The sequence below is a fragment of the Bos mutus genome, chromosome 4 (assembly GCF_027580195.1).
Source record: "Bos mutus isolate GX-2022 chromosome 4, NWIPB_WYAK_1.1, whole genome shotgun sequence".
Lineage (NCBI taxonomy): Eukaryota > Metazoa > Chordata > Mammalia > Artiodactyla > Bovidae > Bos > Bos mutus.
Genome location: NC_091620.1, coordinates 91,260,297 through 91,287,614, shown reverse-complemented (window position 1 = coordinate 91,287,614; position 27,318 = coordinate 91,260,297). Strand labels below are relative to the sequence as shown.

General features: G+C 36.7%; 1 protein-coding gene across 1 annotated transcript in view; it reads left to right on the top strand.

The window, feature by feature from the left end:
* HDAC9 (histone deacetylase 9) overlaps window positions 1-27,318 on the top strand; it is an 810,729-nt gene that overhangs the window by 365,358 nt on the left and 418,053 nt on the right. Inside the window, exon 7 of the mRNA XM_070369757.1 lies at window positions 22,203-22,334. Within this exon, the coding sequence (XP_070225858.1) occupies window positions 22,203-22,334 (132 nt within the window). The remainder of the gene's footprint in view (window positions 1-22,202; window positions 22,335-27,318) is intronic.

Genomic DNA, 27,318 nt, shown 5'->3' with positions numbered 1-27,318 from the left:
TTCTCAGGGGTAAAGAATCTCCCTGCAATGCAAGTGAGGCAGGAGATGTTGGTTCTATCCGTGGGTCAGAAAGATCCCCTGGAGTAGGAAATGGCAACCTACTCCATTATTCTTGCTTAGAAAAGCACCATGGACAGAGGAGCCTAGTGGGCGACACAGAACTTAGCGACTGAACAACAGTAAGACACATCCATTATGTTTTCCATTACCATTCAGTTCAGTTCAGTTCAGTCGCTCATTCGTGTCCAACTCTTTGCAACCCCATGGACTGCAGCACGCCAGGCTTCCCTGTCCATCACCAACTCCTGGAGCTTGCTCAAACTCATGTCCATCGAGTCGGTGATGCCATCCAACCATGTCTGTTGTCGCCTTCTCCTCCTGCTTTCAATTCCCCAGCATCAGGGTCTTTTCCAGTGAGTCAGTTCTTCACATCAAGTGGCCAAGGTATTGGAGTTTCAGCTTCAGCATCAGTCCTTCCAATGAATAGTCAGGACTGATCTCCTTTAGGATGGACTGGTTGGATCTTCTTGCAGTCCAAGGAACTCTCAAGAGTCTCCTCCAACACAGCAGTTCAAAAGCATCGATTCTTCGGCACTCAGCTTTCTTTATAATCCACCTCTCACATCCATACAGGACTATTGGAAAAACCATAGCCTTGACTAGACGGACCTTTGTTGGCAAAGTAATGTCTCTGCTTTTTAATATGCTGTCTAGGTTGGTCATAACTTTTCTTCCAAAAAGCAAGCATCTTTTAATTTCATGGCTGCAGTCACCACCTGCAATGATTTTGGAGCCCCCCAAAAATATAGTCTGTCTCTGTTTCCATTGTTTCTCCATCTATTTGCCATGAAGTGATGGGATCAGATGCCATGATCTTCGTTTTTTGAATGTTGAGCTTTAAGCCAGCTTTTTTCACTCTTCTCTTTCACTTTCATTAAGAGGCTCTTTAGTTCTTTGTTGCTTTCTGCCGTAAGGGTGGTGACATCTGTATATCTGTGGTTATTGATATTTCTCCCAGCAATCTTGATTCTAGCTTGTGCTTCATCCAGCCCAGTATTTTGCATGATATACTCTGCATATAAGTTAAATAAGCAGGGTGACAATAGATAGCCTTGACATACTCCTTTCCTGATTTGGAACCAGTCTGTTGTTCCATGTCCAGTTTTAACTGCTGCTTCTTGACTTGAATACAAATTTGTTGGAAGATGGGTAAGGTGGTCTGGTATTCCCATCTCTTTCAGAATTTTCCACAGTTTATTCTGATCCACACAGTCAAAGGCTTTGGCATAGTCAATAAAGCAGAAGTAGATGTTTTTCTGGAACTCTTTTGCTTTTTCGATGATCCCAGCAGATGTTGACAATTTGGTCTCTGGTTCCTCTGCCTTTCCTAAAACCAGTTTGAACATCTGGAAGTTCCCTGTTCACATATTGTTGAAGCCTGGCTTAGAGAATTTTGAGCGTTACTTTACTAGCGTGTAAGATGAGTGCAATTGTGTGGTAGTTTGAGCATTCTTTGACATTGCCTTTCTTTGGGATTGGAATGAAAACTGACCTTTTCCAGTCCTGTGGCCACTGCTGAGTTTTCCAAATTTGCTGGCATATTGAGTGCAGCACTTTCAGAGCATCATCTTTTAGGATTTGAAATAGCTCAGCTGGAATTCCATCACCTCCACTAGATTTGTTTGTTCGTAGTGATGCTTCCTAAGGCCCACTTGGCTTTGCATTCTAGGATGTTTGGCTCAAGGTGAATGATCACACCATCATGATTATCTGGGTCATGAAGATCATTTTTGTATAGTTCTTCTGTGTATTCTTGCCACCTCTTCTTAATATCTTTTGCTTCTGTTAGGTCCATACCATTTCTGTCCTTTATTGGGCCCATCTTTGAATGAAATGTTCCCTTGGTATCTCTAATTTTCCTGAAGAAATCTCTAGTCTTTCCAGTTCTATTGTTTGCTCTACTTTTTGGATTGATCATTGAGGAAGACTTTCTTATCTCTCCTTGTTGTTCTTTGGAACTCTGCATTCAAATGGGTATATCTTTCCTTTTCTCCTTTGTCTTTAGCTTCTCTTCTTTTCTCAGCTATTTGTAAGGCTTCTCAGACAACCATTTTGCATTTCTTTTTCTTGGGGATGGTCTTGATCACTACCTCCTGTACAATGTCACAAACCTCCGTCCATAGTTCTTCAGGTACTCTGTCTATCAGATCTAATCCCTTCAATCTATTTTTCACTTCCACTGTATAATCGTAAGGAATTTGATTTAGGTCATACCTGAATGGTCTAGTGGTTTTCCCTACATATACATATATGTGTAAAAGACATCCATTATGTTTTCCATTACCATTGCATATACATGTATGTGCATAATAACTTTCTTTTGGGTCTATTACCAGGATCATGTTTGTCTGTCTTGAATAGTTAATGTACTTACTGCAACTATATATTCTTTGTATTTCTCCTTTTTCTCTATCAGAATCTAAGCTATTCAGTTTGTTCAGTTGAAATTGCTATCCTTATCCTATGCAGAGATTTCCTTACTTGTGTATTTGACTTATTATAATAAATACTTTACTTGTTATTACAAAGAAATCTATATTAATTTTAGAAATATAATACAAAGCAATGAAATAGCAGCAACTGTAATTTCTATGTTGGCACCATAACATTCCTTTTTGATGTCTTTTAATTTCAAGTGTGAGTTTCCAATGTCAGTTTAGTTGGTAAATAATTACAATTTATTATACAACTATACTATATTTTATATACAGTCCTCTAATGTTGGACATTTAAAGTATTTCCAGTATTGCTATTTAAAATAATTTTGAAGTAAATGTTATACAAGTTCTTCTTTTGACAAATAGCTTATTAACTCTACAGGGTAGATTTCTAGCAGTATGTGTTGTGATTCAGACTCTATCTACTCAATGTGAATTGTTTAACTTCTCACCGCTAACTGAAGTGAATGAAAATGTCTGTTTCCCTGGACATTAGCCTATCCTAGGTGACATTATTTTTTTCAATAGCCAGTTTAATGTATACCATTTCTTGAAAGCATCTTAAAATTCCTTTAACAGTGGCATAAAGTAAATAAGTTACAAGATTGCATAGCCATTTTGGCAGAATTGGGGGAAAAAAACTTGAAATAATGGGCATATATGATGTTTCTTGAGTGGACAAATGTTATAAAAGAGATGTTCTAAGGATGAATTGTGAAATTCAAAGATTTTATGATTTGTAAATGTATAAAATTTATACTTAAAAAACTCTAGAAATGTTTTCTCCATTTCTTTTACAGCTCATTATTATGCTTCTTTTGATTCAGATGATAAGTTAAACTGTTTTCTACCTTTAAGATAACTGGACTATTTGTGAAAACACATAGGATAAATACAAATGGAAGACGTGTTTGTTTATGTGTTTGTTTTATAATCATTAGCAATTTTATTCTCCAAAATATTTCATTATACTGAATATATATCATTAAGATCATGATGTGTTTAATGTTACTAAAGGTATTTATAGAGTTTTAGAAGCAGATAGGGAAACCTTAGTGCAGAGATGGTTCCACAATATAACCTCAATGATGTTTAGGTGGAGATTTAGGGAAAAACAGAAAAGGCATAGCTCTGAGGAGTGAGCATCTTAAGGTGGAATATCTATTTTAGACAGCACATAGAGAGACTTCTGCTAATCGTGTCGTGCCAGAGCCTGGAAGCCCATGTGAGACACACTTGGCAGTAATTCACTGTCCCTTGAAGCACAGGGGAAGAAGAGGAGCCAAGAAGTCAGTGCAATACATTTTTATGTGTGAGATTAACATGAAACAATAAAACCTTTAGAGAGAGATGTGTGTTGGCTAGTGTGTGCTGATCTGAATAAAAGGAGAGAATAAAAGCACAGAGGTTAGTCAACTAACTTTTGTAAAAAATACAACTCAGCTTATAAATGTATCCAAGTTCACAGAGCAAGGAAACAACAAAGGTAGAATTCTAATTCCAGTCTTTCTGACACCAAAATATGTAGGTATTAGCAAGCACTGTAGAGTTCACTGGAGACGGAAAGGATGATAAAGACAATCAGTGTAAAAATGTTGTGGAAGGTCATTCCTTCTGGCTTGAGAAGAAAATTGATGAATTTTTTTTTATTATTATATTGAGGTCGGAATATAACATACGAAATGAAATTAAAGTTCACTGACTGAAAGTTGGAGTTTTCTTGGATCACTTACTAGAAAACTTAGTAAGATTTTGAAATTTGGACCCCTTTAGAAGAAAAAGGTTTATATGTGTGTGTGTGTGTGTGTGTGTGTGTGTGTTTGATAGACAGAAGCAGAGAAGAAGCAGAGAGGGAGGGAGGATATGACTATGAATGTTTAGTGAATTAGGGGGAAGCCTCAGGGAGAGCTGCAGGGTAGGAAAAAGTTAAGGAGGTAGGGAATTCAAAGATGAAGAGCTCTACTAAGAAGGTAAGAAGAGCAATGACATTTTGGTTATTTCAGTGATAGGTATTGGAAACATCATCTTACCTTTCATTTGGATAGAAATAAGTAAGTGAATTATACAATTCAGCGTCAGTAGGGTTAATCCTAGCATTGAATGACGTGCGAACATAGGAAAATACTCCATCAGAGAAAGGAAAGGAGATATTGCCACATGAGGCAAGACCATGATTATTAAGGTTTCTTCTCTATTAAGGAAAATGTAAAAGATAAAAAATCAGGAAATTTATGATTACAGTGAACTTTTGAATGTAAAAAAAATCTCAGTATTAAAGGTTGAAATTTTAGGTTGATAGGAAGGAAGTCATTTTGAAACTTGTTGGTAGAAATTATATTAAAATATATAGTTTAAAAGGTTAGTGTATGCTAAATGTATCATTAGAAGGAAATTAAAGATGGGTAGAGTTGAATAGGAATTTAGTGATTAAAGTGGATGGTCCGGGAGACATCTTCCTCTGACACTGAATATAGTCTGCTTTTCTGCTACATCACAGTAAGAAGATTGCAAAGGATGCAGAATACTGGGAAGATCAGTTCTTGTATTTTGTCATTCTCAGTTTCAATAGCCATCTTCTAATTTATATGTTCCAAAGAAAAGGTAGTTTTTAAAGGTGTCCCTTTCAGTTTTTCTGAATGAGGTGAGAGAAGAAAGCAACTTATTCGGCGCTGATTCTGGGCCAAAAACTGCTCTGATTATGAGAGCACTGATATGAGACTCTCTGATTATGAGACTGTGGTTGCTTTCAAGGAGCCAAGAGACTTAGTGATTATCCCCCTAAGGCAAGCATCTTCTGTCTTCTGATTAACAAGCCCCTTCTAAAATGTTCCAACACTCAAAATCAGTCCTTTGTCTAAAAAATGATTTTTTAAAAAAAGTAAAAGTTTAAATAAATTATTCTTGTTTTTTCCATCCTTCTTTTGTTGTCAAAATTTGAACTTATTTCATCATCTATGTAAATAAGGTCAGAATAATGATATTATTAGTTATTCTCTTAGGCTATGATATTATAGAAATGAATATATCGTCTGATTCAGCTCTATTTCTCTTCTGTATCGGGCTTCCCTTGTGGCTCAGCTGGTAAAGAATCCACCTGCAATGCGGGTAGACCTGGGTTCGATCCCTGGGTTGGGAAGATTCCCTGGAGAAGGGAAAGGCTACCCACTCCAGTATTCTGGTCTGAAGAATTCCATGGGCTGTATAGTCCATAGGGTCCTAAAGAGTCGGATATGCCTGAGTGATTTTCACTTTCACTTCACTTCCACTTCTGTATCAGTATTCTTAAAGAACGCCAATGATTATAAATCTCCAAGTAAATGGATTTTTCTCAGGTTTCCTTTTTATTTTTTGTGACTTTAAGCCTCACTGACCAACTGTTCCTCCTTTAAATGTTAATTTTATATGCTGTACTTCCGTTCATCTGGACTCTCTATTTTCATAACTATATCCTTCATATCTTAATGCCAGAAAACTTGGGATTTCTATAGTCCAGTTGACTCTTCTCTGCATGTTGTTCCATTGTTTTAATTTCCCCATGCTTTAATTACCATCACTCCCCTAAAGGCTTTAATTCTAGTTCCTATTCATTCTAATCAATAAGTATCTCTGATGGTAGAGCTTACCCCAGCTTTCTCATTCCTTCAGTGAACAGACTGATCAAAGCCATCTTGACATTTTTTTTAAGTTCTTTCATTTGTGATCTAAACCCACATCTGTAACTCTGAACCCTTTAGTGGATTCCAGGCTGACATTTCCAAGATGTGCTGCAGTTAGTTGAACCTACCAGACAAAGAGTCGGACACAACTGAGTGACTGAACTGAACTGAACTGAACCAGGTTTAAAAGTTGACCTCCCATCTTCCACATATAATCAAAACTGTGGTTTTTCCAGTAGTCATGTATGGATGTGAGAGTTGAACCGTAAAGAAGGTTTAGTGCCGAAGAATGGATTCTTTCCAACTGTGGTGCTGGAGAAGACTCTGTTGAGAGTCCCTTGGACAGCAAGGAGATCAAACCAGTCAATACTAAGGGAAATCAACTCTGAATATTCATTGGAAGAAGTGATGCTGAAGCTGAAGCTCCAATACTTTGGCCATCTAATGAGAAGAGCTGACTCACTTTCCCTGGTGCTGGGAAACATTGAGGGCAGGAGGAGAAGGGGCAACAGAGGATGAGATGGTTGGATGGCATCATCAACTCAATGGACATGAGTTTGAGCAATCTCCGGGAGATAGTGAAGGACACGGAAGCCTGGCCTGCTGCAGTCCATGGGATCACAAAGAATTGGACACAGCTGAGCGACTGAACAACATCCTTCACCTCAAAACTTGCTTATCACCCTGATTTTTCTCAATTCTGCTATCCTCTCCCCTAATTATGCAGGTTTGACTTTTGTTTTCCACTTTGGCTCCATCATCTTCTCTCTCCTGTTGTCCAATCCATCTGTGAGTTAAAAGCTTTCCCCCACCAGTTCTTTCTCTTTTTTAGTGTAGGAATCATCTTTTCTGATAAGTATTCTTTCTTTTCATAGTATCTAGTATATACAGCCTTGCACACAGCAAATGCTCAAGATATTTTTGTTAGAAGGAGCATCTCATTCTCTTTCTTGTCTATCTGTTGTTAGTACTTGTTCAGAAATGTTGAATCATAATTAAAGTCAATAAAATGAGAATCAGAGCAACATTCTCTTTTTTTCCACCTGTAGCTCAGGTACAACATTTAAACGACCTGAATTCGAATCTGCTGGTTAGAAAAACAGTGCTGTTCTTTGAGTGCTTATAGAACATAAATTCAGTGAAAATCTGCTCAAACCACAACTCTAATTAAAGGTTTTAGCTGCCAAATAATATATTCTGGTTAAAGCCAAGTTAGTATTAAGGAGTGTTTCATGAATAACAGCACAAGCTTTAACTTTGCTTTTGATTTTCTCATGGGAAACTCATGTAAAGGAGAGTGATACCTCCCTGTTGACTTTAACTTTTAGAAATGCAAAGCATGCTGAAATTGTACATAATTCTCTTCTAAAGAAAAGGAAATAGCATTTCAATGGTTTTCCTCAGTGTCTTATTGAGTTATGGTAGGGCACAATTATGTCTGTTAAATTGATTTACCAGATGGAAGGTTACATTTTATATTTAGCTGATTAAGTTGTAGGAGAGTAGAATGGTATCTCTTACCATAAAGATCATATATAAAAGTAAAAAATGTTTTAATTAAGTACATTTTGAAAGTGACTAATTAGAGATTTAAACTGTTTTTCCCCCTTCTATTATTTACATTGCACCAAAAGGGGAAATTGTTCTTAGCAATGGGCTTTATACAGTTGTTATTGAGCTTAATAACTTAATATCTCAAAAGGAATCTGCCTTAAAAAAAATAAAATGTTCCCACTTGAATGAGTTTTGGAAATTGATTGCTTTTGAAGCTATTTAGAATATACAAAGTACTCAGCATTTGGGGGTTAAAATAAATGATCCTTAACTTACACCCTTACGGAAATTAACAGAAAAATTTTAAAGAAATAAGTTACATTTTTCTCTTTTACTTTCTTTGTTGGATTATTTTACAAATAAGTAAATATATTAATTAAAATCTTACCTTTGTATAAAAATGATATCTGATACAGTGTTAAATATTAATTTTAAGCAAATTATTTTCTTGGTATTTCTGCTAAAATGATGGGCATATATCATTAATAGTTTTCTTTAATATTCTACTTTCTTACCTAAAACAAACAAACTATATATATATATCACATATATATATATATCACATATATATATATATATATATATGTATAGCACAGTGAAATCTGATCTAGTCAGAACCAGTATTTTAGAATATTCAGACTTCCAAAGCAGTGCCAGGTTTGGGATCCTTTAGACTGCTCTATTGACTTCTTATGGCTCCTGTAATAAATTAGCACAAACTTAGTTACTTAAAACAACACATATTTATTATCTTACTGTACTTGGAGCAAGTCTGTCTCCTTGCTTTTTCCAGTTTCTGGAGGTTGCCCACACTCTCTGGCTTCTGGCCCCCTCTCCGTCTTCAAACCCATCAATGACTAGTTGGTCTTTGTTGCAGTGTATCGCTCTCATACTTCTGCCTTTTCCATATTTTCAGAGAACCCTTGTGATTATATTCAGTTCAGTTCAGTCGCTCAGTCATGTCTGACTCTTTGCGACCCCATGAAGCGCAGCACGCCAGGCCTCCCTGTCCGTCACCAACTCCCAGAGTTCACTCAAACTCACGTCCATCGAGTCGGTGATGCCATCCCGCCATCTCATCCTCTGTCGTCCTCTTCTCCTCCTGCCCCCAATCCCTCCCAGCATCAGAGTCTTTCCCAATGAGTCAACTCTTCGCATGAGGTGGCCAAAGTTCTGGAGTTTTAGCTTTCGCATCAGTTGTTCCAAAGAACACCCAGGACTGATCTCCTTTAGAATGAACTGGTTGGATCTCCTTGCAGTCCAAGGGACTCTCAAGAGTCTTCTCCAATACCACAGTTATATTAGCCCACCTGAAAAATCCAGGATAATCTCATCTTTAAACCTGCTGATTAGCAATCTTAAATCCATTTGCAACCTTAATATCTTTTTACCTTGTAATGTGACAGTCACAAATTCTGGGGAGTAGGACATAGACTTCTTTGCCCTGGGAACATTATTCTGCCTGACACAACTCCAGCATTTATTGTTTGTAGATTTTTTGTTGATGGCCATTTTGACTGGTATAAGGTGTTATCTCGTGGCAGTTTTGATTTGCATTTCTCTAATAATTAGCGGTGTTGGGCATCTTTTCATGGGCCTCTCAGCCGTCTGTATGTCTTCTTTGGAGAAATGTCTATTTAGGTCTTCTGCCCATTTTTTGATTGCACTGTTTGTTTTTATGATATTGAGCTACATGAGCTGCTTGTTGGTTGCATCATTTGCAAATATTTTCTCCTGTTCTGTGGGCTGTCTTTTTTGTTTGTCTGTTTTACTTATGGTTTCCTTTGCTGTGTAAAAGCTTTTGAGTTTAATTAGGTCTCCTTGGTTTATTTTTGTTTTTATTTCTATTACTCTGGGAGACCAATTGACAAAGATGCTGTTGTGATTTATTTTCAGAGAGTGTTCTGCCTGTGTTTTCCTCTAAGAATTTGATGATATCCAGTCTTAGGTTTCGCAGAAGGCAATGGCATCCCACTCCAGTACTCTTGCCTGGAAAATCCCATGGATGGAGGCGCCTGGCAGGCTGCAGTCCGTGGGGTTGCTGAGGGTCGGACATGACTGAGCAACTTCATTTTCACTTTTCACTTTAATGCATTGGAGAAGGAAATGGCAACCCACTCCAGTGTTCTTGCCTGGAGAATCCCAGGGATGGCGGAGCCTGGTGGGCTGTCATCTATGTGGCCTCACAGAGTCAGACATGACTAAGTGACTTAGCAGCAGCAGCAACAGTCTTACATTTAGGTCTTAATCCATTTTGAGTTTATTTTTGTGTTCTAAATTCATTTTTTACATATTTACACATCCAGTTTTCCCAGCACCATTTTTGAAAAGATTGTCTTTCCTCCATTGTATAGTCTTGCATTCTTTGTCATAAATTGATTCGCCATAGGTGTGTGACTTTATTTCTGGACTTTCTATCCTATTTCATTGATCCATATTTCTATTTTTTTTCCTAGTACCATACTAGTTTCAAGACTGGAATTTTGTAGTATAGTATGAAGTTAGGGAGCCTGATTCTTCCAGCTCTGTTTTTCTTTCTCAAAATTACTTTGGCTATTTAGGGTCTTTTGTGTCACTGTGCAAATTTTAAGATTTCTTATTCTAGTTCTGTGAAAAATGCCATAGGTAATTTGGTAGGAATTGCATTGAGTCTGTAGATTGCTTTGGTTAAATAGTCGTTTTCACAGTATTGATTCTTCCAATCCAAGAGCATCATATATCTTTCCATTAGTGTTGTCTCCAATTTCTTTCATTACTGTCTTAGAGTTTTCAGAGTACAGGTCCTTTGGGTGACTGCTTTTACATGGTTATAACTGGACAAGTCAGAAGAAAATGAAGTAAACAAATGAAATAAAAGCTAGAGAATGATGTTACAGTTTTATGGGAGTGAGCTAAACATTTTCAGATAAACATCAGAGACAAAAATTTCAAAGTCATATATTTGAAGAAAGTAGGTTGTACAGCGTCTAAAATGTGATGGTGATTTACTCTGTTTACTATTTTAATCATACTCTTGAACTCTTTAAAGTCAGAAGAATGGATATTATTGTCCATATTTTCAGGCAGGAAAATTGAGGCACAGAGACATTCGATAATAATAAAACTTGACCCAAGTCACATAGTTATCATCACAGTCAAGACTGGAAAATAGCTCCAGACTCTTATGAGTATAAACAAGGTAAGTTCATGCTGATAGCACAAATGTGTACAATAAAGTTTAGATTTATGGTGATACTCAAGTAGTTATCAGAAGATTGGTATTAGTTTTCCAACCATACAATCCTGACTGTCAGAGTTTCTGGAAAGAATTATGTGCTGTTCTACCATGTGCTCCCATCAAATATAGGGTCACCCCAGTGCAGATCTATAGGAGATAAATAAAACTATGAAATATGCATGAAATATTACACTGCATACTTCACAGTTTTATTTGTCTCCTATACTAGATGTATTATTTTTTAATTATGTGTTTATTTATTTAGGGCAGTGCTGAGTCTTCTATTGTTTTTTTTTTGGGGGGGAGGGGGGGTGTGCTGTGTGAGCTTTCCTCTAGTTGTGACAAGCTTCTAACTAAACTAATTAGTTTATTACTGAAAGAAGATTAATAGCATAAGTAATTAATTTTGAATTTTAAGTATGAAATTTTAGAACTCAAGAGGACTTTTAGAAACATGCCCCTAGTCTAGTTTGTTTTATTGAAGTGATAATTCAAAATTTTGCTTTATTTTCAGAATACAGATTTTCAAATTTTATTTCTGCTTTTACGTAAATAAAATATCTTACATTTGAAAAAATAAAGCATATAAGGGAATTAACATAGAAAGGTATTTTGTATGTGATGTGGATTTCCTTGACTCCAAACATGGTATTTTTGATGCTTGCCAGACAAATGAAATTCCTCTGGCATTCCACAGCTGATCTATAAGGCCTCTTGCCATGAAGTTCAACATCAAGAAATTCTTACAAATTAGAAAAGCTGAAGTTCAGCTAGTTCTCTTCTCAACAACATTTGAAACCCAGTCTTTTACTCTAAGTTTCCTTTCATGCTTGAATATATGGGAACATTTCTTTTTTTTGTTCAACAACTATAAAGACACACCATGAGTCTATGTCATTGTTCAGTGCTGAGAAAAGACACAAAATTAATTAATGCATTTGCTGTCCCAAGTGGTATGTGTGGTAGAGTAATTTCAGTGAAACAGTGAGAGTTAGAGCCATATTGCAGTGGCTTGAAGTTAGAAAATGGTGGCGGCAAGTGTAAGGCTACTTTAAAAAAAAAAAAAAAAAACTTTACTGTGAATTAAAGTATAAATGCAGAGAGTAGCTAATAATATCTGTATCTCAGGGGGGCTTATTTTTATTTGAATGGGAAAGATCTTAGCATGTCTACATGCTAAGAAGAAAGCCAACATAAGAGGGAGTATAAAGATACAGATTGAATAACCTCTGTTAGCATTTTGAGTTATGTTGGTATAATTGCCTAATTTAGCTAAATTCTGCTTGACATTTATTTTTGAAGCCTTATCTTTATTTAGTATCGCTTCCTCCTCCCCTCCCCCCCAACCTGGCTAGTGTATTTAATCTTCATCCCTTGAATTTTCCAATATCTTCCCCTGGACAGGGTTGCTTCCTCTGCCTGGAACTGAGCTTCCCTCTCACCTCTACCTGTCAGAATCTCCCTCAGTCCCCAGGACTTACCTTCCAGGGAAAGGAATCCCTGCCTCCCAGCTCCAAGGCTCCTCTTACACCTGTCATGTGGCAGTGATCACATTTAGTGTGTTATTTGTTCTTGCTAGGCCATGAATGCCCAGTAGGAAAAATCTCTCTAGTCTATCTTTGAGAAGTTGCCTCAGCACTTAACCACACCCCTTTTCCCATTCATTGATTCATTCGTTCAGTAAATAACTAATGAATTTGACCTATGTAGTAGACACTGTATAAGTGCTGAATAAACAGTGGAAACATAGCTAGATATGTTCCCACTCCTCACAGAACTTTGCAACTTTGGTTCTCAGTATTATTTAATAACTCTTAACTAAATAAACAATGAAACCAACTGAACAGAATGTTGAATTTAACTATAAAAGTGATGAATTATCTAATCACTTATTATTTGTTTCTATCCAGAATCACAGTATTTGATTAAAATATTTTATCTGTTAAAAATGGTAATTTGTGCTTTAAATGTCATAACATTTTTTGAAATAATTATTTGTTCTTCTGTCCTAGTATTAAGCACAAAAACAAACCCCAGCACTGAGTAAGCAGTTTGTGTATTCCGTCACTCAGTAGAGTTTTTCAGGGTGCTGCCTAAGCCAGCTGAGCATCAGGCACTGTGGAGAAAACTGCGAGGAAAAGGAAACAGGGTTCAACACAAAGTGCTGCTCTTGGATTGAGGAAGCTCAGGGCTCTGTCATGGGCTTTCAGCTTTAGAGGTGCCTGCTCTGGCTCAGGAGTTGAAGCATTCAGAGATGCTAAGGGAGAATGCCAGCAAGAGCTAATAACCCTTCTGTTCTAGGCTGCGTTTCTGTTTCCCAGAAAAAGTGAAAAGTGAAAGTGTTAGTTGCTCAGTTGTGTCTGACTCCTTGTGACCCCATGGACTGTAGCCCAACAGCCTCCTCAGTACCTGGAATTCTCCAGGCAGGAATACTGGAATTGGTAGCCATTCTCTTCTGCAGGAGATCTTCCTGACCCAGGGATCCAACCTGGTTCTCCCGCATTATGGGCAGATTCTTTACCATCTGAGCCACCAGGGAAGCTCAACCTCCATATTGTTCTCACATACCTCTCTGAGACCTGCTTCCCGGGTCTCTGTAATACTCCTTGCCCTTTATGGTGATTCATTTTTTCCCCCTAATCATAAGAACGTGTCATTGTTGTTTTCATATGTGAGGAACCTAAGAATATTTCCATTGATGGGAGGAAATACTCAAAAATATACACATGGCTTCACAGTGATGTGTCCCACTGTTCTGTCTTTGAAAGTAAAACATTGTAGATCACCTAAGTGACCAATGTTATCAAAGGCTTAAATAAAATGGTGCACACTCACATGTATAGGTGGCTAAGTAATACATGGCATATCCTCATAATGTATTTTTAGAAGACTATATAGTTGGAAAAGATTCATGATAAAATTTTAAATGAAAGCAGAATAAATAATCATTTTATTTTTTTAAATTTTATTTTATTATTTAACTTTACAATATTGTATTGGTTTTGCCATATATCAACATGAATCCACCACAGGTATACACGTGTTCCCCATCCTGAACCCTCTTCCCTCCTCCCTCCCTGTACCATCCCTCTGGGTCATTTTAAAGACTATATAATTACTGGAGAAAAATTCATAATGCATTAAGTGAAGAAACAGGATCTCATTTTCAAATACTTTTATATATACAACACAAAAGAAACATTATAGTAGGGTATACTCATTTCCCATTTCCAAAATGCGTCCCATTTCCAAAAATTTCAAACATGTATGAAATTTTGAGATGTATGTATGATTCACAAAATTAGAAGAAAGCAATAGATGTCATTATAAAATAAATACACTATAAATTGATTAATATTTACCAGTGTACTTTTTGAAAAAGAATAATTCTCTTTGAACAAATAGTGTCATAATTGATATGTTGTCAATAAGAGGATGAATGGATGTCTACATTAGTATTTCTGAATACTATTATGGTTTTTCCAGGAAATTGCATTTATATATTGCCATAAATGTGGCTAGCTATTAAAAGCTAAAATTTCCCAATAAATGATTTTTTAAAAAACTTTTACATATGAAATATATGTCATTAACTGGTTGTAATTAAAAAGAGTTAGACTAGAAATTTTGTCCCTTGATATCAAAATGCATAAAATCTGATTCATAACATTAAACATTCATGTTATCGAAGCCCCTCAAAAAGCATAAGTTGTGAGATGGATGAAACTGGAACCTATTATACAGAGTGAAGTAAGCCAGAAAGAAAAACACCAATACAGTATACTAACGCATATATATGGAATTTAGAAAGATGGAAACAATAACCCTGTGTACGAGACAGCAAAGAGACACCGATGTATAGATCAGTCTTATGGACTCTGTGGGAGAGGGAGAGGGTGGGGAGATTTGGGAAAATAGCATTGAAACATGTATAATATCATGTATGAAACGAGTCGCCAGTCCAGGTTCGATGCACGATACTGGATGCTTGGGGCTGGTGCACTGGGACGACCCAGAGGGAGGGGAGGGGAGGGAGGAGGGTGGAGGGTTCAGGATGGGGAACGCGGGTATACCTGTGGCAGATTCATTTCGATATTTGGCAAAACTAATACAATATTGTAAAGTTTAAAAATAAAATAAAATTTAAAAAAAAAAAGCATAAGTTGTGTTAGATATACTCTTTTGTTCTGAATGCTAATTTTAAAAATCCGTAGGCTTGGTCTAATTATAAAATTTTTTAATTAGAGTAACCTATATATTTAGATCAACTTTAGAGAATTTACACATGTCCCCAGAGTGTCAGTTCATAATTGTAATGACTGTTTGGTTGAACAGTTCACATGTGACTAGGCATGCTACAGTGTTAGCATAAAAGAGAGAAATGATTTGGGCAGGAACTAGTCCAGGAAAGCTAATCTTCAGAAAGGACATTCCAAATAGAGTGAATGAGTGATAGATGATGTCTGCTTGGTTCCAAGTGACAGAATGTTATAATACAGAAATGCCAAGATAGGCCTCCGGGTGGGAAATAGCAGGTGAAATCTAGGGAGAGGAGGGGCTAGGTGGATAAGCTGACAGATATCTAGTCCTGCAAAGAATAGACAATGTCAGAGAAGGGATGTGACACTCACAATGGAGCCCCAAATTTCACCTATGATTGTGGTGTTAAATGTGCAGGTGAAATAGTTGAATATCCCCAATATTCATTAATATAAAGGTGCATTTCTTACTCTAGTACTTAATCTTGATAAATCACTAGTAATTTTAATTAGTAATATCAGTATCCATTACTCAATGAAAAATCTTTTCTCCTATGATCACCTCTCTTATGAGAATTAAGAACTTCTTTATACCATGATATGTGGTTATTGAATTTTTGTCTAAACTGTTGGTGTAAAGAATATTCACAAATTAGGATTAAAAATGAATAAAGACAAGATGCACAAAGTAGGTAATCATTCTTAGTAAATGGTAGTATATTTAAGACACACAGTAAATTGAGTAGAAATTATAAACAGGGAGATAAAAGAAGTGAGGAAAATGTGAAAAGTCAATCAGTAAACATAAAGTATTTTAAATATACTGAGTGAAAGATCAGAAAAGGACCACTGTTACTTTTGTTGTTATTATAGATAATACTGCCCTAAGCAAAAGGAATAAACCACTTGTAGCCTTCTGTCTTTGTGCATGCATGCTAAGCTGCTTATCTTTTAATTTTATTTGTTCTTAGTCTTATATATGTACAGAATTATACATTCATTTATTCAACATCTGTCTATTGACCAACTTTTTTGTGATGGCCAGTCAGTTGAACTAGGAACTTCATTCAGCCCCTTTAATCTTCCACCATAGTGTATCTATATATATCATCTCCAATAGATAACAAAATAGCTCATGGAGATCCCAAAACTCACCCAGGATTGCCGGGTTTTAGTACATGAACTAGTTAGCACTGAAATCTGAGTCTACCGTCTGTCTGTGTCAGAGACCTGTTTGCCTCAATAAAAGATAGCTTCTGTGTTTGTATGTGTGTACGTATGCCAAGTGACACTCCCACACTCACATACGCACTCCGCACATCAATCTCTTAGTGAAATGACAAGTCTGTACCTTATGACTTACTGTGCTTTAGAATCTTAATTTTTTAACCTTTGCGTCTGCTACCTAACTTTAATGCTTTTCTCACTATTTTCACACCCTTTGACACCTAAGTTCATTTTGAAATAGGGAGATCCATATGAGAAGAAAAGATTTCAAATACATTTAACTCGTGAGGCATTTTTCACATGTTTTCTGTTTCCTTTGTTCACTCGTTTTTTAAGCAAAAAGAGAAAAAAGTTTTAGTTCTATCATCTTTAATATTTTTTCATTTAAATAATGGTAATTTTTCATGCAGTGTTTTCATCTCAGCAAACAAATACATTCAGTGGGCACACACACTAAAAGTTCGCCTTCTGTTTTTGTGATTAATTGAGATGTAGAGAGTGATAGGTGTTGGGTAAAAATAGAAAGGCAATTAGTGCAACTAGGCAGGAAATACATTCAAATATAAGCAAAATGTCTCCCCAGTTAGTGATCTCTTTCTGGGCTCTTGAGGATTTTCATCCCATTAGTAAGTCACTGGAATAGAAATCTTCAGTCTTTGGGGAGACCAGAGCATTGAAAATGGCATTAACTCTTAACTGCAAACTTGAGTCAGCACAATAGGTTATTAATTCTACTGCCTGGGTACATGTCATGCTGAGTTCAGTGTGTGGGCTTCTGAAATGTTAGGAGTGAGTTTATAAAGCATTATGAGGACTAAATGATGGTTATTTATCATTCCAACCTTGGCCTTCACCACCAAGATACTAATACTTCTGGTGACTCAAAATCAGAAGTGAAATACAGGCGAAAGTTTTTACTGAAACCAATGGACTTGGCCTTTTACTTAGAAAAGTTGTGATTGTATATTTTGAGAAAATAAATTTATGTTGTACTTTATAGAATATCAGTGATTGCTAGTTTTTACAAACCTATGTCCTCAATTGATAAATATATCATTTTGTCTCAAATGTTACCCTGTTGAGAACTGGAATTCAGACTTTTTCTGCACATTTTCATAGCCAATGGAAGTTGACTAGCTTTGATTTGAATGTTTTAAAATAAAATTCTAAATTTAAAATATACTGAAATATTTACTATTTTAAGCTACCTGTAGCACTCCCTGGTTTCTGATAATCTTTTTTTCTTCTGATACTCTCCTACATCCTCTTTGAGAATCTCCAAGATATCATTATCCCCTTTATTTCTCTCTGTGTAGAACAGTTATTAACATCTTCCATTTCCTGATTACTTGCCCCAGAGTTTTCACACTTGGCCATACCATTTGGGTCCAGATAATTCTTTGTTGTGAGGCTGTCCTGTGCATAGTAGGATGTTTAGCAACATCCCTGGGCTCCACCCACTACATTCCTGTAGCAACTCCCCATACTGACAATCAGAGTATCTCCAGACATTGCCAGATGTCCCTGGTGTCAATATCTTTGCCAGCTGAGAACCACTGGTTTATCTTCTACTAGATATTATTTTGTTTGACTCCACGATAACTTTGCAAAATATGTACAACTGTGTTACTCAGAGTTTTGGCAAGTAACAGAACCCACATGATGCGGGTCATAGGCTTTTATGAAGGGACTGCTTACAACAGCTTGGAGATGTTGAGGCACCTATAAAATAGCTACAGCAGGAAGCCATTCCCACCCCTAGTGCTGAAGAAGCACAGAGAAGAAATAAGGCTGCTAGAGTGCTGGGAAAGCTGGAACCATGGAACGGAGGCTTCGAGAGGGAGATGAAATCAGGAAGAGACAAAGCTAAACCACGCGATGCAGTGCTATAGCAGAGAGAGCATAGGATACGATCTCGAACTCCTTAATTCTTCCATGACTGGCCAGTCTTACTAGTAGGCTGAGTCCAAACAAGACCCAACTAGCAAAGGAATGGGGTGATGCAACCCCAGGATTTGGTCTTGTGATCTCAGAGAAAGAAGGAAAATGCAATCTATTGGGACGTATGGAGGAAAAAAGAAGGAAAAACAAACTATCTCCATTTTAACATGAGAAACTGAGATTTAAAGATATAAAGTAATTCATCCAAAGTCAAATACCAAATGCATAAACAGGCACTTAAAGCACATCTGTTTCACTCCATAAACTACAATGGTATCTTCATAGCCGACTTTCATGAATGAGCAGACTGATAGTAGACGATAGATGCGAAACCAAAATCCCGTTCTCATACCTACTCTGATGTCCACTTTTTTTTTTTTTAATGTTGACTATAGAAAGCTATTTAAAAGATGAATATCCAGCTCATTCTCAAATAGATACATAGGAACAAAAATTTTCTGCTGACCTGTGAAGTCATTTTCTGAAAAGCTTATGGAATTCTAGGTTTCCTGTAGAATGTTTAAGTGGCACATGCTGGTTTACCAAGCTGTTGTCACATTTTCATCTTTACTGCAGATATTCCGCCCTGGCTAGTGCAATGTGTGAGGAGAAGAAGGACTAGACTGGGTATCAGGGGATTTGGGGCTCAGTCCCAGCTCTGTCATTCCTACCCTGGCAGTAGCAGCAATAAAAAAAATGACCTAAACCAAAATCACTGCAGATGGTGACTGCAGCCATGAGATTAAAAGACGCTTGCTCCTTGGAAGAAAAGCTATGACCTACCTAGATGGCACATTAAAAAGCAGAGACACTACTTTGCCAACAAAGGTCCATCTAGTCAAGGCTATGGTTTTCGCAGTGGTCATGTATGGATGTGAGAATTGGACTATAAAGAAAGCTGAGCACTGAAGAATTGGTGGTGTTGGAAAAGACTTTTGAGAGTCGCTTGGACTGCAAGGAGATCCAACCAGTCCATCCTAAAGGAAATCAGTCCTGAATATTCAGTGGAAGGACTGATGTTGAAGCTGAAACTCCAGTACTTTGGCCACCTGATGCGAAGAACTGACTCATTGGAAAAGACCCAGATGCTGGGAAAGATTGAAGGTAGGAGGACAAGGGGATAACAGAGGATGAGATGGTTGGTTGATATCACCGACTCGATGGATGTGAGTTTGAGCAAGCTCTGGGAGTTGGTGATGGACAGGGAAGCCTGGCGTGCTGCAGTCCATGGGGTCGCAAAGAGTTGGACACAACTGAGCAACTGAATTGAACCGAAACCTTTTTCTTCCCTTTGGCATTCACCCAGATCTTCATAGTTATTCTTAGGTATCTAATCCTGTGGCCAAAGTTCTGTGAAATAAGGAAGATGTTAGAGTTTCACATTTGAATTCACAAATGTAGAGCCAGGCTCAGAAAGCACTAAAATCGCACTGAAAATCTTATAGGTGGGATGTGTGGTCCCGATTCCACATATTCCTGCTGAAACATGGTGCCTTTTCTATTCCATCTTTGAAGTGATGAATCAATTGGTTTAGTCCCTCTGGAGAGCCAGTCTGTAACATCCGAATCCATTAGACTTCATCATAAAGTCATGTCTAGATCAAGATCTAAGAATCTGTGGTTTTTATCCTAGGCTTATAAGCAAGATGACAGCAGATGCCAATATATTAATAGCATATAGGGATTCATTTTTTTTTATTTGAAATGGAATATATATATTAACCTACAACTTATCAGAGACAAAATTGGTGTTTTTTAAGGCATTTAAAAATAAATATATGGGGGTGGGTGTGTGTATGTTAGTCACTCAATCATGTCCTACTCTTTGCAACCCCATGGTCTGTAGCCCGCCTGGCTCCTCTGTCCATGGAATTTTCCAGGCAAGGATACTGGAATGGGTAGCCATTCCCTACTCCAGGGGAATCTTCCCAACCCAGGAATCAAACCTGGGTCTCCTGCATTGCAGGCGGATTCTTTTCCATCTGAGCCACCAGGGAAGCCCAAGTATCGGGGGTGAGGCTGGGGATCTAGGTGAAATAGTATATAGTTCCATCTTCCCCTTTATTCACAGGTATGTTGGATGCTAGTAATTCAGACTCAGTCTTCTTTGCTAAAATCAAGTGGGTTAAGGAATGTCTGCACTCCTGGAAAGTCTGGCAAGAACTTTAATCCTTCCCCCAAACTATTACCCTTCTTTGCTTCAAGGTGGGAGGCCCAGGAAGTAAGACCTTTGTGGTCTCTAGTCCCTGGGCTTCTTGTACTCATTCCTGATTTCTACCCTTATCTCCTGCCCATTTTCTACTTTTACAATATTTCCAGGTCCCCATTTTTTTTTTACTTTTTTAATGTTTGGGGGCATAAAATCAGCTGTAAACCTCCCCTCCCTCTATTTAACTTTTTAATTTTCTCTAGCCAGTTCCAAGAAAATCTAGGATTCTCATCCAAGGTAGATCTAAAAAGAGAGGGGTGAGTGAGAGAAGAACAAAGAGGAAACTAAAGTATTTGATATCAAAAATAAATAAATGAGTAATAGAAGATTGTAAATTCTACTTTTGATATCCTCTGTAGTTGGGCAGAACTATAAAATTCCTTCAAAGAAATCATTTTATCTGCTCCAGAATTCTAGCTACCTTATAACATTGTTCCTGATATATGTGATTAGTAATGCTTTGGAAAATCAGTTCTATATTTGTTCTGCTGTTCCTACATAAAGAAAGGTTGAAGAGCAGTATTTTCAGTGTTAGAAGTTTACACGTGAGCTAGGTTATCTGGGTACAGATGCTGGCTTCATCATCCCTTTTTACTGTGATGACTTTGGGCAAGTTACTTACATCTCCATGTTTTGGTTTCCTCACTGATACAATCAAAGTGTGAGTAGACTCTGTCCCATTAGATTTTCTGTGGTTAAAGAAGTTAATATTGACAAAGATTTCAGGACAATAGTGGAACATAGTGATCACTATATAAATGTTAGTTGTCTTCAGAAGCATTGTTTTCCTAATTATCATCATCACCACCGCCTCCATCATCATTGATTTCTACTACAGAATCAATACAATGTTTCCATTCTTCTAAAGTACAATCACTTCAAAACTTTATGCATGAAGATAAACTATAGAGCATCACTCTTTAGAATAGTGTAACCAAAGAAACACATATGTATGAATAATGTACTTTTGTATTTTGGAATATATAACCTAACTCAGAACTTTACCTATAAGAATTGGCCACCCTTCCTTTCTAACTGACTGTGTATTCACTGTATACGAAGGTTTACTCATAGTGATTCTACTTGGTTTGTGTTATTATACTAAGTGTATTTTCCCAGGATTTCAGGTTAAAAACTACTGACATTGAAATATTTCAGGAGTCAGAATTAGACATAAATTATTTTCTGCAGAGGTGTCTTCCTATTACCAGAAGTCAGCCAAGAGTCTCTAAAATCACATTAGGGTACTGTTTTTAGTGGTTCTTGAGTTTCACCCTTGAGAGAATTAAAAGAACTGACAGTGAAGTATAATAAATCTTATTCTGACCCGAACACTCTCAGTCATTTAACTTCCCATTAACAATTCCAGTTCTACTAGATAATAGGTAGAAAGCATATTTTTACTCTCTTTTCACTTTACATTTAGAAATGTAGAATAATATTTCACACATTTCATAAAAATAATTATGACATTTGTCTGTTTAATTAATTTATAATCAATGCCTTATTTATATGCTTGGGTTTTAATTTGACATGAGAAGGGACCAAGAAGAGGGTGAGCCTTTATTTTTTTTTTTTACACAGGAGCAATTGGCTCTCCATTTTTTAATTTTTATCTATTTTCTTTGTCTCAATTCCCAGCCTCTGAGCCCAACTTGAAGGTGCGGTCCAGGTTAAAACAGAAAGTGGCAGAGAGGAGAAGCAGCCCCTTACTCAGGCGGAAGGATGGAAATGTTGTCACTTCATTCAAGAAGCGAATGTTTGAGGTGACAGGTAATTGAGGACTGGGTAGATACACACTGGAGAAAAAAAAAAAAAAACTGCTGCCAGTAGGAATGAAACAAAATTAGCTTAGAATAAATATACCTGCTGTATATTAAAATTTATTTTGAAGAGAAACATTTCTTGAAAGGAAGTTATATTGAAAACTCACAAGTAGTTCAGTAAACCTTGCCATGCATTCACCAGCTGTGTTAAACAGGAAATGAATGAAAAACAGAACTATATGTCAATAGGCATAACTAGGGAATGCCAGAGCTCACCTTAATCTTTTCAGAAACAAGCAGTCCATTTTGGGAATGCCAAGCCAAAGAATATAGCTTTTAATGAAATTTGATCAGAAATGAGCAGAGGGAGGTTCAAGAAGAATACTTCCCCCATACTCAGACATTAATGTACAGAATACATCTGGGAAAATTAAACTATGTGAAACAGCAAAACCTTCACTTTTCAACAAATTTACAGAACTCATAAATGACATTATGTGTTTACTAGTGAACTGGGACTTGTGGCAGGAGGGGATATATTATTGCCTTTTATGAAGGGAAAGAAACTGTCATTTTCACTAGTCTCAAATGGAAGAGTTCTTAGTTTTTTAGCTGCCTGGTTAGTAGTGGGGTGAACAGGTTAGGAAATTCAGCCTGATGTCTTACAAAGCCCTCTAGTCCCATTTGTACCTGGTCTGAGAAGACGTAGGGATAGAAGAACCAAAAAGGCTAGCCAAAATAACAAAACCAACTATTGTTTGAGTAACTACTTAGAGGTATGCATTGTATGTGACCATTTCCTTTGGTTGCATCAATATAGAAATGGAAATCTAGAGCCATGTTTGTCCATTCTCAAGGGAAATGGTGCTTATATCAAAGTAGTCAGTTGGCATTATTTCTCTAGGATAAAATTTTATTCTTAGAAAGTTTTTTAAAAAAATTGTTTCTTTTCTGTATCTTCTTTGGTCATGATAGTGTCTAGTTTAGGGAGACAATATGAAGATTGTGGAGGCAGAGGTGGAAAAGTGTAGACTACCAATTAGGGAGTATTTTGACAGATTACTAGGGAGAAAAAAAATGTTTAGTCTCCTATTCAGTCCTGACAGATTAATATGTTTATCTGAGGAAAAGTATTGGTGAAAATTTTTTTCTTAAGGCATTATAAGTATTAAATAAATAATTATTTTACTAGAGTTTATTTTCCAGTATCAAATACAATCACTAGTTTAGACCAATTCAATAATGAATTTAGAGTTACAGACTTTTCCCCCCAATAAACCTATTTGTATTTCATTAAATGAAAATCTTAAGTAAGTTTTCATAATAGAAGTCCTTGATGGGGGTGGGGATGAATCTGTAGAGTGAGTCTGTATTAATGAAAGTAAAGAATAATGAACATATCAATTGTCTAGTGTAATGACCTATAGGTCATTTTTCTGATGGGAGATAGTAGGTTCTCTCATAACAGAAAAACTTAAAGAAAATAGAAACACATGTATATTTCTTTTTTGTTTCTTTAAAATCTTATTAAGGGTTTATATATTTATTGCAATGTCCTTTTCTATTTTCCTGTTAATCTTTTTCATGATCATAACTTTTCCCCACATGGTCACTTTTTCTTTCTTACCAAATTTCAGTGGAATTTAGCTCACTACTTAACTGAGTAATAATTAATTCTCATTTATAAGGGTTATGATTTGCTAGAGTTCTACTCAGGTTCTTGTGAAATATCATAATTTTCTCTCATTTTGTGAGATAGTAACTCCCCTTTTCAACTGAGGGAAAAAAACTTGTATTTGAAGAGACTAGACACACATTTCTGATCAGTGAGATGGGACTTATGGATGCTTTGGTTGATATTTTTAACTATGTAAAACTGGTGTGTTTTAACTGATAACTTTATGTTGCAGTTAATCTAAATGTTTTTGGAGAATTTGAACTACTGGACACAAGGTTTTCTGCACCTTTACATCCTCTTTCTCTGTCAGCTTTCATGTGATTAGGATGAGCTCTGTTTGGATCTTAATACTAATTATTTTTGCTGTCCAGTCAGAGACCACCATAGCATCATAGCAGTTGAATTGCCACTGCTGTTCATGTCTCACCTCTATCCTCTCTCTTCCCTGTTTCATAGGTTTAGCTGTTTGCTTTTTTCCAAACCCATGCCACCTCTCTCCTCCCGGTAGTTGACATGAGAGCCACATGTCATTGTCCCCTTTTTCAAATTCAAGGGTCTTCTGCTCTTCCCCCTACAAAGCCATGCTATTTTAAAATTCTAGGTCCTGGCACATTCCTGTGCCTATAATGTCTTCTCTGCTCTCCCCTTCTCCACTGCCCCCTTTTCATGAGTTTCTCGTCCTCAAGCCCCAGTTGTGATATTACTTCTACTTAGAGATTTTTCTCAGTGTTCCCAGAAAATCAGTTGCTACCTCTTCTCCCAGACCATGTCCAGTGTGATCTTGTAGAATCCTGTGGTAGAATCTATCGTCTTACATTCTAGTATCTGCCATAGTGATTTCTATTCAATACATAAGGTAACACTTCTGTATGAATATCACATAAAATAATATAAATAATATACTTTTAAATTGACAAGACATTTTAAAATAGTTTTCTTTTTTTTTTTTTTTTTAAAGACAGAATGCAGAATGGGACTTTAATGAGAAATCAGTGTGTAGTCATACAAGAAAGACAAGAGTTAGGGGTCCAGGGGAAACATATTCTTGATGGATTTTTTTTAATGTTCATTTTCTTTCTTAAAAGAAAAATAAATAAGAAAGAGATACATATAAAAAGTAGATTAATCAAAATGTAAGCAAGATATATAGACTGAAAGTCAGTGAGCGAAATATATTTAGGAACTTTATGATACCAGTGACTTGAAATCCCATAGTAAGTAGGTGGCATGATCAGAATTCTGTCATCAGTCTCACATTCTTTCCATTGGTGATACACTTCTGAGTAGAGAAATATTTATAATAGAAAGTTGAATGTTGTAAGGGTTCCGAGGGAGGGCAAGCAACTATAGCCTGCGACTTGGGCACTCCCATTTACAGGGGACAGATGGTATATGAGCCAGGCTTTGAACATAGAGGTGGGATTGACCCTGTGATGAAGTAGGTGGAGAGATAAGAACATTAAAAAGCTTGAAATGGGAAAGTGGCACATACGGGGAGTAGGCAATTTAAATTTGACTGAGTGCAGGGTTCAGAAAGGGCAATAGTAGGAAATAATGTCAGGCTCCATTTTGGAGCAGAGGAACATAGTGAAAGTTGTCTCACTCTGATCCATCTGGCATCAGTTTAAGGAAAGTTTGGAAGGACTGCTGTAGCAACTCAGAAATGTTAGAAGATATTTTCTGTAGTCCATGAGAGGACAATGAAGGCGGAGAGATTAAACTGAAATCTTTGTAGTCAGAAGAAGATGAAAAATAATGGAAAGAACAAAACAAACTGACCCAGTAATTGATTAGATTTGGAGTAAGGAAAGGAATGAGAATGAATCTAAGGATGACTATAAACAGAGTTAAGCAGGGCACGTTTAATAGTAAAATACACTGAATTCGATATACACTAAAGAGAGATAAACAATGTCCAGCATTCCAAAAGGATTCAGACTGGAAATTCTGAGAGGGAACAACAAGAAATACAGCTTTTATGGGAGGAAATATTGAGGGCAGGAGAAGGGGACGACAGAGGATGAGATGGTTGGATGGCATCACCAACTCAATAGACATGAATTTGGGTAAACTCCAGGGGTTGGTGATGGGCAAGGAGGCAGTGATGGGCAGGGAGGCCTGGTGTGCTGCGATCCATGGGGTCACAAAGAGTCGGACACGACTGAGCAACTGAACTGAACTGAACTGAATGCAAGGATTCTGCCTAAAGATGATAGTTGGTGTCATAACTTTGAATTATTTTGACAAGGGAAAGAGAAATAGGATAAGGCTACAAACTTTGGTGAATACCTACATTTAGAAATTGATTGAAGGAGGAAAAGCCAGAGAGATGGAAAAACAAACATGGAGGCAGAGAATTTTATTGTAGAAAGGATGAGGAGAATGAGAACTGTTTTGTCAAAACTGTTCAAATGTGGTATTTTGAGAGATCAATTGCTGTCCACAATGAGTTAAGCTAGATGGCCAGCTCTTAAAGGAATGAGCACATCACTTATTACAAGTTATTAGCATGCTTTCAGGCTAGAGGGACAATTCCAGTGGAAAAGGACAACATGAAGGTTCAAAATAATTGATGGAGCAAAATCTTAAAGCAGATGTTCGGGGGTGGGGCCATGGGTGAAAGTGTATGTGACAGTATTGGAGCAGGGAGCAGAAGAGAAATGTTTTTACTTTGATGTGGGCAAGGAGAGTATATATAACAAAATCATGAGGTAGAAAGAAAAATTACTGATGGAAATCATTTAGAAGTTGTCAGTCTCCAAGAAGCGTGAATCACGATCATTTGTGCAGAGCTGAGTAGACGAAGGATGAGACACCTAGAAAAATGCTGAAATGAAAGAACTGTGGAAGATAATAGGGAATTGATTAGAGCTCAACAGATGACTTGCCAAAGCTTGATGAAGTGGCCTCTCTTAGCTATATTTCTAGGATCTGGAAGTTTATATTTCATTAATTAGATATTTTAGTAAGTGAACTACCTCAGTCATAAATTGAAATGCGTTTGAATTTTATATCTGAAGATGACAGAGATGATCCATAGTGTTGTTATTTAACTTTTGGTAAATGAATTTCTTATTATATTGGTCTTTAAAATTGAACATATTAAATTTAGGCAGCTTCTCATCTTCTGGAAAATAAGTTGGGTAGAGTTAAGATTAAACAATGTTGTACAAGGCGATCAGTGTAACACTGAGATTTTATCTTCTACTGTATTTTCTTCATATAACTTTGACTAAGATGTGCTGTAATAAGGTATAGCCTTAGTATATTAAATAAAGAGCTATTTATAACATAGAATATAAGCATTTTTTCC